Source organism: Ciconia boyciana, chromosome 8 (genome assembly GCF_034638445.1).
Source record: "Ciconia boyciana chromosome 8, ASM3463844v1, whole genome shotgun sequence".
Classification (NCBI taxonomy): domain Eukaryota; kingdom Metazoa; phylum Chordata; class Aves; order Ciconiiformes; family Ciconiidae; genus Ciconia; species Ciconia boyciana.
Window position 1 is genome coordinate 57664186 of NC_132941.1, and position 14307 is coordinate 57678492.

Genomic DNA, 14307 nt, shown 5'->3' on the forward strand with positions numbered 1-14307 from the left:
CAGTGGATTTTACAGAGCGAGTCACAGAACTGGTGTGAGCTGTCTCAACCCAGCTCTGGGGAGGTAACAAGGAGGAATCTGAGGCTGTGCCTGCTTTTTGTTGATAAGAGTCTACATTGGTGATGATGCTTAAACATGCAGGAAAATCAAAGCTATTGTCTTAAGAAACCCTTCCCTGTTGCAGAAATTCAAACTTCAACAAGAAAGTAGATGCTTTTAGTTCTGTCGTCAGTTGATTGATGAAAACCCGTACTCTACCTGGAAATCTGAAAAGCAAAAGAGAAATCTCATCAGCTTTCGAGTGTGGAAGAACAGGAATCAGTCACAATCTGCCAGATAATCCTTGTGTCTTCTGGTCTACCTGATCTTTTCAAAATCCCACCTGATTCTCTAAGGCCAGCAATCTTCCTAGTTTTGGACTTAGTTTGTAAAGAGTTGAACACTCCAAACATTGCAGCCCTTTTCATTTCAAGCAGCCTTCTCATTCAGGAAAATCAAGTCACTTTGGAAATATTAAAAGACACAAAACCACTACCAGGTGAATAAATAGCCAGCTAAAATTCGAATGTGTAGAGCAGGATTCACCTCATCTAACCTCTGCCATCAGGTAGCTGTCTAGATTCCTCCATAGTCTCCATATAAAGAGACACAAGCACCAACAGAAAACACCTGACTGTAGGGTATCTAAAATAGTCAGGATCAATCTCATTTTGGAGATAACTAGCCTCTCTCTCTCTCTCACAGCTCAAACCATTTCAAAACATTAACTCTCAAAGTTTCATAACTTTCATAAATATTGTCAATTTTTATTAGGCAATGACTGATATCACATCTAGCTCAAAGTCATAATGAAAATCATGAGCAGCAACGGGGATTAGAAGGCATTATCCTCCCTTCTTCACTGTGGCACATTCTTTCAGACTGTGCATTGGATTTTCAGAGAAAGAAAACACCATAACAGAACTCAGTATATATTGCTGATAATATACATGTTACCTTCTTTCCATTTGCACCAATGCTAAAGCAATCCCTTGGTATAAACAAGGATCAGCTCCACATAGCGGATTTAGCAAAATAAACCCAAACTTTTTAATAGGTATTTGCAGAGTTTGAGTTAATTGTTGAGTTTACCAGAGGAAGTTAAAATGCACTAAGCAAATACAAAGTAACCACATCCACAACCTTAAAATAAAAGAGCAGAAATGATGATAACATGTTCAGTAATGAAGTGGCATGTAAAAAGGCTCCTCAGCCTTACCTCTAACACCACCACTCACATCCCCATAACTGTTGTACTGACCAAAATCTGTAGACACCGGCTGTAACAGGAAAAGAGGGACATGCACATAAATTCACAGGTCATGACTTCACAAGGAGGTTGGTATATGGGGAGTAACAAACTGCTTTAAGCCTTTTTCCCCCCCCTCCATTTTTACGTTTCTTGCATTGCTTTCTTGCCTTTTTAACAATGTAGTTTGTGGGAAGGGAAATTATTTTTTGTGTGACTTCAGATGGTCTTACAAGAAAGCTTGATCAAAATGAAAATCCAATACAGGTAATATGGAAATAAATACCATGGATAATTAAAGCCACCTTTCGCTTCTCAAGATCGCCATCTCCTTACCCTGTGAAGTCCATTTTTTCCATAGCCAGGGAGAGAAGAGGTTTTGGAGGCTGAAGCATGTGCTGTTGAATGAGGAAGGGAAAAATCTTTTACTGGAAAAATCCCATGGAAACTCAAAAACAACTATGCTAGTTGATTTGAGGAATCAACTAGCATAAAAAACCCCCAAACAGTTAAAAGAGCTAAGCATATACATAACCAACCCAGACACACTGACTTTAAGAAACTAACATCTCAGCCCCAGACTCATCACAACCTTCCATACAATCTGTAAGTTACATGCAGCTTTATCATGCCATGGTGGCAGGTCATCAAGAAGGGACACTGATTTTCCCAGGCTCAAAATCAAAGTGGTCTCCACTGAACTGAAAGTAATGCTCAAGGATCAGACAACAGAGCAAAATAACTTTTTAGTCCTTAGCTAGATAAAGTATTGCTGTGCACCTTATGATGGGACCAAGATAATGGACCAGGAGAATCCAAGATCAGCAGTGTTTGACTGGATAGGCTCCCTGTTAAGTCTCCCACGCAGGTCCATTCAATTCCACTCTCCTAAGTGGCACACATGGTTTATATATCGTAGCCTCTGAACCTTTCATGAATTTCCTTTCTATCCTTCCTACTGCAACTATTATTGCACTCATGCTCCCAGCTTCTGCTGCTGCACAAGCCAAGATACATATGACTAGCACACTCCATTCTCTCTGTATTCACATGCTTCAGATTGCCATTTTTTGCTACAAAGGAGAAAAGGCTATTAGTTTTGGTCCTGTAACACTGTAATTGACAGATGTTTTGGTACTGACTTCACCAGGAGAATGATCAGAATGGGCAGTGCTGAGTGAATTGAAAGAAGTTTGAGAATTTGGCATTCTGATCTGAAATTATAGTTATCCTGTACATGATGTGACACTTTTGAGAACATGACGTGATTCAACAGATCCTCTGTGACTCCTGCTTTCATCTGAAATGAAAGTGAAATAAAGTATCTCAGGGCATTCAACTTAGCATTTGCACTGACCTCAGAAATTGCATGAGCAAGATAAAGACAATGTGGAAATGTCAAGGTTGTGTTTTCAAATACAGATAAAAAGATGGATAAATAGAAAGACTGTCAGCATAATGATCAATAGCACCTCTGCAGTTAATACAGCCCCTTCAGACAAGATCCTCCATATAAGAATGCAATTTTTGTTTTTTTAAAATGTTATTTTTACCACAGAAGGGCAAGGAATGTAGAACTTGAGGCACTGTTGTTGCCAGCAACAAGCAGCTTTGGGAAAGGTACCACTGATTCCACAAAAGGCAACTGGTGACTGCACTGATTGCCACTGCAAAGATGGACGGACACATCTCCAATAAAGAGGTTGTCCAGCCTGTGCTAAGGTTAATAGAAAAATCGGAAGCTTTGAGTTGAGCAGGTAGACTCTGGCCCTGTAAACATTACAGGTAGTGAGGGAGAGCCACAGACATTCTCTCCAAGACCATAAATAGAGGCAACACACTTATACAACAAGGAACATGAGCAAAACTTGGTTTGCTTGGCAGCTACTCCAGTGGATGACTCCAAAGAGACTCATCTTGTCCCTTCTTGGCTCAAAGTACAGCTGCTGTGCTACAGTGACTGGTGGATGAAGAGAGTAAAATAAAATCTCCAAACCCTTCTCTGGAGATCTGAGGCGGCCACAGATGTATATCAAAATGTGCAATGAGGCCAAGAATCTAAGCCACCAATTAACCAAAGTTGACTTCCGTGCTTTTGCTCTGGAACAGAATACCCCCAACCAAAATGTGAGCCAAGGCCAAAACACTGGCTGTTTTTGGAATATGCAGCCCCATTGGTAAATGTTGCTGATTTTCTGTCCCTGGAAGGAAAGACTAAACAGTGATAGGAACCATCAGTTTAAGCAAAATGTGTTACTGTAATTTAATAACCCAGCCTATTAGCATATGTGTGATGTAATAGTCACTGAATAGTTTACCTCCCTCCTTATCTATATCAGAAGATCTCTCTCCTCAAAACTGCCTGAAAATCTTCAACAGCATATTTCTTCTAATTAAAAAACAACTACGACACTCCTCCCCTCACCAAAACCAGCTAATGAATTAGGCCACTCTTTCAGGGCATAACATCACATATACCCATATCAAGTGGTCTTCCCAGTGGTCTCTCTTCTGGGAGACTGCTTGATATGTGTATATGTGATGTTCATTATTCACTGTTCATTCATTATTAGCTTTATTGCCTACATGCATTACCTGGAGAATCGTAACGACTGGCAGAAAGGGCTGACCTATCGCGACTCTCCTTTTCCATCTCTTCTTTCAATATCAATTGTCCCAGACCAGAGTTGAGCTATAAATGGCAATTAAAAAAATATATCAATAAAACAAAGCCGATCGAAGCATTAGTAGAAATTGCTTACAGAAAACAAAAGGGCACTTTTTGGATGGTGTTCAGAAACAGCACGAAGACAAGCTTATAACCACCTTCATGAGCTGCTCCTCCTGCAGTTGCCGGCGTCTCTGTAGCTCCTCATCATCTTCTTCTCTTCCACTTGATCTGCGTCTCATGTCAGCTCCTGCTTCCATAAAACCACAGTACAGAGAGAGCTTTGTGTATCAGTTCAACCGCAGCTTGAAGATTTCAATGCTAGAAAGTACTGGTCAGTTTGATTTGCTGAATAAACAAAGCACTATTTTCTTGCAGATGCAAAAGACTTTTTAAAAAATCACCCTTAATAAAACTCACTCAGATAGCCTGCCCTATGGCTCTCTGGCTTCTTATAAAATTAACAAGAAGTTAAACTGCACGTGGGTTCCCAACCAAGCAACAGTCCTGGATACAAAAGCCATTAATCAATGTAATAGAAAAAAGGAGCTCAGCTTGCTAGTTCTTAATGGCACCAGTAACTGTACCCGTGGCTGAAAACAGAAAATCTGATTTACATTTATACTTTTATCCAGACTCAGAAAAGCGAATCTGAATTAACACTTCAAATGGAAAATTAAACTACATTAGTCTCCTAAATGGACACTCATATTTGGAATAAACAAGGCATCATTTTTAGTCTAAAATGAAGCAAACTAATTTGTGTTCTACATAAGTTTCTTACTTTTTATTGAATAATCTTTATCTTCTTGAATAGTCTTAAGAAATGGTCCAATCTGGACATCAGGACACTTCCATGAATACATAGAATATGATATTTCTGCAAGCATTTAGACAGCAGTTGTATTTTTGTCTGCACAGGCTATATCCTGATATAGTTATTCACAGATCTTATGCTAGACAAACTCAGTGTTTTATTTGAATGAAGACTAAATTTGGCAACTAAAGTATCAGAAGGTTTATATCAATTAAATGTTTTGTACAGCAATGTTAAATTGATGCTAATATGGAGAGAGAAAAAAGTTCTGGAGAAATTATTTGTTTGTATTTAAAGTATTTATTATTTTGTTTGGTGTCTCAGGCTTTTGCAATACTTTTCAGTACAATAGCAGTAATACTCATTTTTTTGACAGCTGAGCTCATTCTAGCTCTGTAAGCAAAATATCACACTCAGAAAATCAGATGACAAGCCGATAAACCTGGGGCTTGTGGGTTTGCTTTTTAGTGATTAATCTTGTGTGATGCCTTTTCATTTCTGAATAAAATACATCCATGAGCACATTTTTATCTTTATAGTTTCCACACAGTCCTGTTTAGTTTCTAAGGTGTAACAAAATCACCTGATAGCCAATATACAAAGCAGTTTTACAGGAAACCATTAAAAGTGGTCATCCACTTCCTAGAGACTGAGCTGAGAGCCACAATTTCCAACAAAGGCTCCACCTCAGACATACGGCATAATAATGCTGTAGTTATCACAAGCATTGTCAGGAGAGTTTCAAGTATGTTGATGTCATCACTGTGACTGTAATGTTTGCCAGGTTGCAATCCTGTATAATGGACATTTTCAAAAAATTGCTGCTGCATATGCAGTCCCTTTAATTGGTCATTGGGCTCTCCCACCCTGTGTCTCCTCTCCCAGCACTTCTATGAAAATCCCATTGTGCTGAAAACCGTACACTCCTTCACAGAAATCTGAAACAGGCAACCCCTTCAGCGTTTCAGACATGACTTCATAAATGAACCAGGCTAGATAGCTTATTTTATGCCATGGGGGTCAATAAAAATTAACAGAGAAAAAAAAATACAAAACAAAAAAAAATTTAAATGATCATGCACATGATTTAAAGAAAAGAAAATAAAATGAGATACCTGTAGTGCAACAACACAGAAGAAAAATACAAAGTCTGTAGAAACAGTAACTCTGAAAATCAGGACTTTTTTGTCTATTAACTGTTCCACTTCAGTCATTGCTTCTTGCCATGAAAACAGTCATGTGGTTGGAAGCAATCATATTTTCTGTGGAATATTTGCTATTACCTTAGGACTAAAAGATTAAATAGACAATAACTGAGAGAAGTCAGGCTTGTGTGACACACCACATTTTCTAAGCTACTGCACGGGAGTTCACATAATTTGTCTATGGGTTAATATCTGTGTCATCGATTCCAAAGTCCTTTACCAAAACCTCTTCTACTCAGTGCTATTCAATAGTTTGAAATTCACAGACACTCAGAGGTCTCACCAGAAGAACTGCACTTCGTGGTGAACACCTGGAGTGGACACAATCTTCACTACCCATTTTTACAGCTCCAGTATTAACCTACTTCAGTTACCAGTACCTTTTAAGCCGCATCGCTTGCATCTTTTTTTTTTTTTTTGCATACCTATGGCCGCAAGGGAGGGAGGACCTGGCCAGTGGTCCGTCTCAATCTTTGGTATCTCGTTGGGTGCTGGTGCATGAGCTGCTGGGAACTTGGAGGACTTGATGATATCCTCGGAGGACTTGCTCTGTGCTGCCAAAGCAGCTGCATCTAGATGGCAATCAGGGAACTTAGCTATGTAATAGTCTCTATCAATATAAAGGTCTTCCTTATTTTGGCAAAATTGTATACTTTACAATAAGTTAATTTTCAAAAGCAAACATTTTCATGTTTTGCCTTTCTAATTGCAATCTGAAGCAAAGTAATGTCTTTCTCTTGCCAATAGACTGGAATCAAACCTTCCTCTCCTCCCTCATCCCCACCCCCAAAATAACCCCAAATCAGCTTTAGATTTTACTAGGGTTGCACAGTGTTAGAACGATTAGGCAAGAGTAAGAAAATTCAATCTAACTATTTGCGAATATATCCAAAGGACAGCTGATCATTAATGAAGATGAAATCAGATTTATGTACTGATCTGTCTTCCCTCTAGGGCAAGAAAACAAATAGTTCAGAGGAACAGCACTCATTTTAACTCTACTGATGCTAATTATTTCCTATGCTTCTCTGAAAAGCTGCAAAACAAACAAACAAAAGAAATCTGAAACAAATATGTTTATTTAACCAGTGGATTTTTTCTGCTGCATGCCCTTGCTTATTAGCATGCAGTAGTAGTAAAAGCAGATGTGAATTTATTAATAAATACTAAACTCCAATCAGATCAACTTGGCAGGGAAAGGCACTTGCAATGAAATGAACCTCACCAACAAAATATCTCAGCAGTGGGGCATCCACTTAAGGTTCCAGTCTAAGCCTCTTAAAAGCATGTGAAGATGTGCGTTATGGCTTTTACTTCTTGACATAAAAAAAAAAAAATTCCAATAGGATTCAGTTTACATTAAAACCAGCCTTAACTACCTCTTATCTGCAAACTGTTAGCTCAAATCACCTTCTCTTATATGAAGCTATCGTATTAGAAGCCAGCATTCTGGACTTTTTTTTCCTTTTCTCTTTTTCTTTAAACAGAAAGACATCTGTTAACGAAGTGAAGCATTGTGTTGCTCATCCAACACGTTCAGGGTAGTTTAGGAACATCAGTATTAGATACCATTGGGAATTCTGAGCATTGTATGATTGGAAAACTCTAAGCATAATTGCAGGTATGGAGGAAGCTGGTCAGAGTTTACAAAAGCATGACTTCAAACAGTACTTACGTATTAGAATTGGTGATGTCAGTGGTTAAACATTCACATGTTAATGGGAGGTGAGGAGATACATTAAAACCATAAAAATAAACAAAAATAATGTTAAGACTTTTTCCAAAATGAGCATATGGTTTGAAACTTAAAAAAGAAAGGGGAAAAAACCCTGATGTAAAACCACAGCAGTGTTATTTGCAATGCTCACTCCTGACTACAGAATGGACTTCCCAGGCTTTCCTAAAAATCTCAGCTCACTGGCTCTCAGCCAACTGCTCTTCTAAACCCCACAGAGTACTGCTAATTTGCTACTTAACCCTAAATATATTTCATTGGATAACAGGTCGGCAAAGGGATGCAAACTCCAAGTCTTTAAAAAGTGGGGTCATCCATCTTTCACCACATTACATAAAAATCATCTCCTATTCAAAGTTTTCTATTCACAGCAGAAGGGAAGAGTGAACACACCCCATAACTGGGACCTTGCTCTGCAGTACTAAAGACTGGCAATGCAGTGGGCTTCTGCCATCGTCGATATTTCAGACTTGCTATAACAATGTCTACACCAAAAAGATTAGAGCACTAACACTACTGTCCAACTCAGAATCCAAACGCCTGGAAAAACAAGTACAGTGTATTACCTGAGCTATATCACAGGGCTTGAGAATCAAATTAGCCCTGTCAGTGATAAGTCACCTATATTATCTTCAATAATTAAAGATTCTTATTTAAAGCCACAGGTACATTTGGAATTCCAGTCTGATAATAACATCTCTGTCTTTGCTGTTGAAATAAATTATTGTACTTTGTCTGCTTAAAATAAGGATTTTCCATGAAGCCCCTGTCAGAGAACAGTCTGTTGTTAATCCATTTTAACATGATCAGTACTTGTATTCTGAAAATATAAACTTAAAGAAGTGAAATACAGGAAGGCATCATAATGCTAAAAAGACAGCAAAATCCCAGTTAATGGCAATTTTGCCATTAATATCAACGTGGCCAAGATTTAAACCATATGATCCAAATGAAACAACATGTTTTAAAACATAATTGCTCAGCAGGACATGCAATAACAGCTGTTTCAATCTTGGACTACTAATTTTTAATGCTTACAAAGTAAACACTGAATGCTTTTTGCTAGTCTGCATGCCTTGTAATTTAGATGACACTCCAGTTTTGAAATAAAAAGGGAAAGATCATTTACCATGTTGTTTGTAGATTGGTGGTTTTCTGTAAATGTTGACACCTTGATCTGTGAAATTGAGAAACACAAAAATAGGAATATGAAAACTACTTCAGTTGTAGATAAAGATAACTCCAACACTAAACAATAGACAGACCAAATCAAGGATGTAGCACAAGAAAAAGCCAGAAAGCTATTTCTAGTATTATACAAAATCATATTATTTAAAGAAAAGAAAACATAAGAACAAGTGGAAAGTCAAAGACATGTGGTATGAAGTCCTTTGGAGCTGATTCTGTAACATGTGGATGCATCCAAGTCATGAACCATTCATTTTAAACATTCAGAAGATTATCAGTGGGATAAAAGTTAGAGAAGAAATGCAAACAAGCAAGACATTTCAATGGTGAAGATACAAGCCATTTGGGGAAAACTATCCCAAATAACTTTTGTGGAAAATTGTGCTTCAGTCACAGCAGCTCAATTTTCTTTCCAACTGACTGGCTGGATTCAGCAGGGGAGAATGCAGTGAGCCTACAGTTCACTTCAAAATCCAGAGAACAAAATAGCTGCCTAATACACTGTTTTGAACAGTCAACAACAGCTACACTACAGTGAGTCAAAGGGATGCTTTATGCAGTCTTAACTGATATACTACTAATTCTCAAACCACAAGGATAGATTTTATTTCTTTTTTGTAATTTTTTTTATGTAAGGCCCACCACATTGCACATTATCAACGTAAATCAGAATAAAAACACTTCCCAGAACTCTAATGCAGTAAATCTACAGCATGTCTAAAAGATTTCATATTTTTACAAATAATAATCTAAGACAGGAACTGGTTTGTTCTAAACTGCCTTCCCACCCAAGGCAACACTTCATGTATTCGGCACAGCTACAAATACAAAAGTTAATCCAAAATCAGTGCTACAGTGCAAAAATCTGTCAAAATCTTATTAGAAGACCAAAATGAGCTACTGGGAACTAGAAAATTAATGTCAGAAACCCATTTGGCTACTTTGCACTGCCTGAAAAAGGTTTTCAGTTACATTAGAATGAAAGATGAAAAAAAGCATTTTAGAAATACATGTTGTGTATCACAGATCCAATTAAAGTGCTACAGGAGACAACTTAGCCTTTGGCATTAAGTAAAGCTAACCCTAAAAATCTATTGAAACAGAGGCAAATCTTCCTCTGCAGAACCCTACATGCTTGACTAAACAGGCAAATTCATTGCACGCAAAGACACTGAGGTATTTCATTCTTCTTAGTGATCTGTTATGGCTACTTGACCAGCAAATAGGTATAAAAATTACAAGGGTAGTCATGCAGTACTCTTGCGCACATCTATACCAGAAAGCTATAAGGAGGACAGGAACACGGCTCCTTCTGTGGCTGCAGTGTGCCAGCTGAAGAGGAAAGCTCTCCCACCACGCTAGAAATTATTACTCAGAGCTATTCATGTAAGTGCGCTTTAGCTTACGCAAGTCAAAGTGAGCCAGGTTAGCTTAAGCAGTTAAAACAGCCTACCTTAGCCAAACCAGGTCACACTGACTGAAAAAGAAGTTTGCACAAACAGTTTATCTGCGGATCTGAGGAAAGGAGGAAGAGCAATAACCTCTGGCAGTGCCAAGGGATACTAGACTGAAGGGGACCTGAAGAATAACTGGATATAAGGCTTTCAGCTAGCACTGATGCAGTCAGAAGACGCATGTCAACAACGCTAGGGACATACCACCTTAATCTCATCAAAATCCAAGACAGATGAGCTTCTCCAAGGATGGAAGAACTGTGCAGCTCACTTTATAACAGAGACTGCCCTTTATGGAGAGGACATCCTGAGGCATACATATCCTTGTGGATCTGCAGGTCTCTCTGAGGACACTGAGCCATTGCACAAAACAAGTAAAGAAATATCCTCATCTGCTTCAAAAAAAAGGAACACTAAACTACAACTGCTTGGTTCAAGACTGAAATAAGTCACAACAATCTGAATGAACAACACACGGAATGGCTCACTGGTCAGCTCTTTTCTGCATGCCACTGTGAATCAAAACCAACTTCTCCAAAGTTAGCAGAGTTATGCCTGTGCTCAGGTGGTGCAACTGCGGGAAAAATCAAGCCCTATGTAGCTCATATTCAGCTCACGGCCATCAACAGACCCTGAAAACCAAGGTATTCTAACAGCGAAACACCTGACCAACAGAATAGGTAAAAATGACAGTGAAACTCCCCCTCCACTTCTTAACGCACTACCCCTCTCAGCAAGCCCAGGAGCAGTTCCAAACCCTGTGGGTGCACCTCATGGTAAACAGTGTGAAACGATGGAGACAAGACAAAAGTTACAAAGGCTACATTCTACACTGTGACAGGACACCGAGACACATACAGTGCCAGCTCCTACCTGGAACATGGAAATGTTTAGGGGCCTGAGCGTAAGTTGGAGTGAGAGGGCGGCTGTCGGGCCGATAGGGGACAGGGGAGTTCCGACCGCTGGACGGCTCATTGCCTCCAATGAAAGAATGGAGAAAACAAAATGAGAAGAGGGAGAGCAATAAAAAAAAGCAAACCCAATCAAACCCAAACAAAATCGGTGGAATCAAAACCTCCAGGGAGAAAAGAAGTTGAACCAAAAATATAAATACAAACAATAACGAGAACTGGTAGCCCTGGTGACTTTTTTTTTTTCCTGATATTCCTGCAGAGACAAAAATTCATGTTCAGGCTGGAGTTGAGGTTTGAGCAGCTCAGATTCATTCTGACGGCATGCAGGCAGGAGCTGTGTGCTCGCAGCTGGTGATTACATGGGCAGCGTGGAAAAGAAGAATGGAAGGTTACTTGGCAATGATTTAGTACGGAGATTGATATTTGGAGTTAAAAGTTGCAGGCACAGAGCATAGTAGTTGATATGCAAACCCAAAATGAAACCAACTCCCAAGCAGGTAGAAGCAGATGCTGGCAGTTACTACAGTTTCCTAAACCAAAAGCATACAGAAGCCAGAGATGGAAAATAGCTGTTAGGTCACTTGGCCCATATCGAAAGGCATAACTGTTCTATACACACTCTTTCATTGGTTTAGCTCTCTGGTAGGAAATTTTTGATACAGCAAAATAATTTGTAAAGCAATGCAGCCCATCTGGTGGCTGTGCCCGTATCATTGGTTCCACCCCAAATCTCTGTCAATGCCAAATTTGTCTGTGGTGACAATACTTCACCACTGCTGATTTAGCAAATCTGAATCTAATGTCTAAAAACTTAAAATCCATTTTGTACACATGGTTTGTTCCATTTGTAGGATTACTCTTACAAGGACTATTTCTTTGCCTCCTAACAATCCACTGCAGCTATCCAACAGCCCTGAAAGTTCCCGCGTCTGTCAGGGCAAGAGGGCTGTTGCAGAACCATGCTGGTTGACCCCCAAGCATCAAGACTTAACAGCCAGATATCCAAACACATGACTGTGTGTGTACCATAAAAGAATGTTGCTGCCTTTTACTTTGTGCCATTCTTCACACTAGTGCAAACTTGCACAAGCGAAAACCATCCACGTGGGTGCTTATTTTACATGGGTGTGGGTGACCACAATGGTGAAAAGTAGGGGAGCATCAAACCCCTTCCATTTTTCAGGTATGCACAAAGGCTTAAAAAAACCCTAGAAAAGCTGATTAACAATGCAAGAAAAAAAAAAGTGGGGGTACAAGTACCGGAGGGCTATAAAACACAACAAAAAAGAAAATGCAGGCCTCCTTTCAGCTACAGGTTTCCTATGTCCCGTTAGAGGACCCAAAAACTTAGCCTCAGCACACTTCTTATATATTTGGGAAAGGAAGTTTTCTTTACACAAAAGTTCCTCTTTCACTTGAATGGTCATCTGCCAATCTAAAAGGCACCGGAAGGGAGAAAAAAAAAAATGCTCTTTACATACCTCGCTGAGAGAGATGTGCCACAGAGGCCTCTGCCAGTAAACAAGTTAATCCATCTGCACATACATGTTTTAAAAATTACATGCACAGTTCAGGGGGCTTGGCTGGACAAAATTTGTCCAGAAGAATGCATGTGCAAAATTCTATATTTACAACTTGGATATTTCAGCCCTGAATGACTTAATGTACATGATATCTGCCAAACATGATGTTCTTTCAACCACATGAGTTGATGGTGGTTTTCTATTTTGCATGCAGCGATGCTGAGCTTCTGGCCAGGTAACAGTAAGTGCTAAGTTTACCAACTCTGAAAAGCAGTATGAACGATTATTTAAAATGATATTGTCATATCTCAATCTATGGTCCTTTACTTGGCAATTCCAGCATTGTGTTCTACTTGTCCAGCCTTTGAAATACCGTGATGGTGAAATAACTAACTTGGTTAAGCTGATTTTACTCATGTCTTTTGTTTCTATTGAGAAATGATGAGTTACTTTTCAGCAAAATCATTGTTTTATAGGGAAAAACACATCAGTATTGAGATGGCCTCAAGATATCATTAATTCTAAAATTTATAACCTTTATAGAGACATGTCATTCTGCCTTTCTGCTTCCATTGGCAATTAGTATATTCAATGAAAGAGAAGAATCAAAAGGGATTTATTGACCTGTGGACTGTCATAACAGAGGAGTCATGAGTACATTTTACCTGTTAGGAATTGGTAGTCAAAATGTGGACATGTTCAGTTTACAATGCCTCTATCACCAACACTACAAATAAAGGGAAGAAACTCTTCTTACCCTCACCTCTTTATCTCAACTAGACGCAACCAAGTATGCTCACATCCATAAACGTACACTGGCTAATCTTGTATCTGGTACACAGATAATTTGTTTATAGAGAACTGGTAACGTTGTATAATGCATACAGTACAAGGCAGACAATTAGCATGGTATCATCCTGCACATGTTGCTTTACAGATGTCTCTGTTGGCTTGTATTTCCTGGGGTTCCCGTGCAGTCTCTCTCTTCCTAATGACTCCTACTAGTACTGACAAATGACTCTCCTTTACACTTTCTAGGATGGCAGTCTCATTACCTCCAACCACTGCAGGAGGGAATGGTACATCTACTTAGATTCTCATTAGATCATCCCTGAGGAGCCCACTCTAATAACGAGGCTTAAGTGCTGCAGATGCTGCTGTAAAATCACCCACAATTTATGAAAGCAGTGCCAGCATCTGCGGAACCTGCACATGCACACAGGAAAGCAGAGCTGCTAGCCTGCCTGTACCTGCCTCCCAGGGCTTCGTGGCTGGCCTGCTTGCAGCTTTACATAAAAGTAGGGGCTGTGCATGCTCTGAATTTGGGTTCCTTGCTGTGCCTGCACAGGAAAGTCTCTCTTACTATCTCAGATATGCCAGAACTAGTGTTAACTCCACAAAGCAACAAGAGCACTCCAGTTTGCCAACCCTGTAGGAAAAACTAGTTCCCACACCCCTGGCATGAAGTTGAACGTGTGTGTGTGTGTGTGTGTGTGTGTGTGTGTGTGTAGGTGG

At 39.4% G+C, this 14307-nt stretch overlaps 1 protein-coding gene across 2 annotated transcripts in view; it reads right to left on the reverse strand.

The window, feature by feature from the left end:
• ABLIM1 (actin binding LIM protein 1) overlaps nt 1-14307 on the reverse strand; it is a 110181-nt gene that overhangs the window by 5960 nt on the left and 89914 nt on the right. Inside the window, exons 12-19 of one of the 2 annotated variants that reach the window (XM_072869857.1) lie at nt 11229-11333; nt 8843-8890; nt 6404-6544; nt 4115-4206; nt 3884-3980; nt 1625-1686; nt 1259-1319; nt 259-266 (exon numbers count right to left, since the gene is read on the reverse strand). In XM_072869857.1, the coding sequence (XP_072725958.1) occupies nt 259-266; nt 1259-1319; nt 1625-1686; nt 3884-3980; nt 4115-4206; nt 6404-6544; nt 8843-8890; nt 11229-11333 (614 nt within the window). Of the gene's footprint in view, nt 1-258; nt 267-1258; nt 1320-1624; nt 1687-3874; nt 3981-4114; nt 4207-6403; nt 6545-8842; nt 8891-11228; nt 11334-14307 lie in introns of both variants that reach the window. The other variant, XM_072869856.1, reaches the window with a different exon arrangement.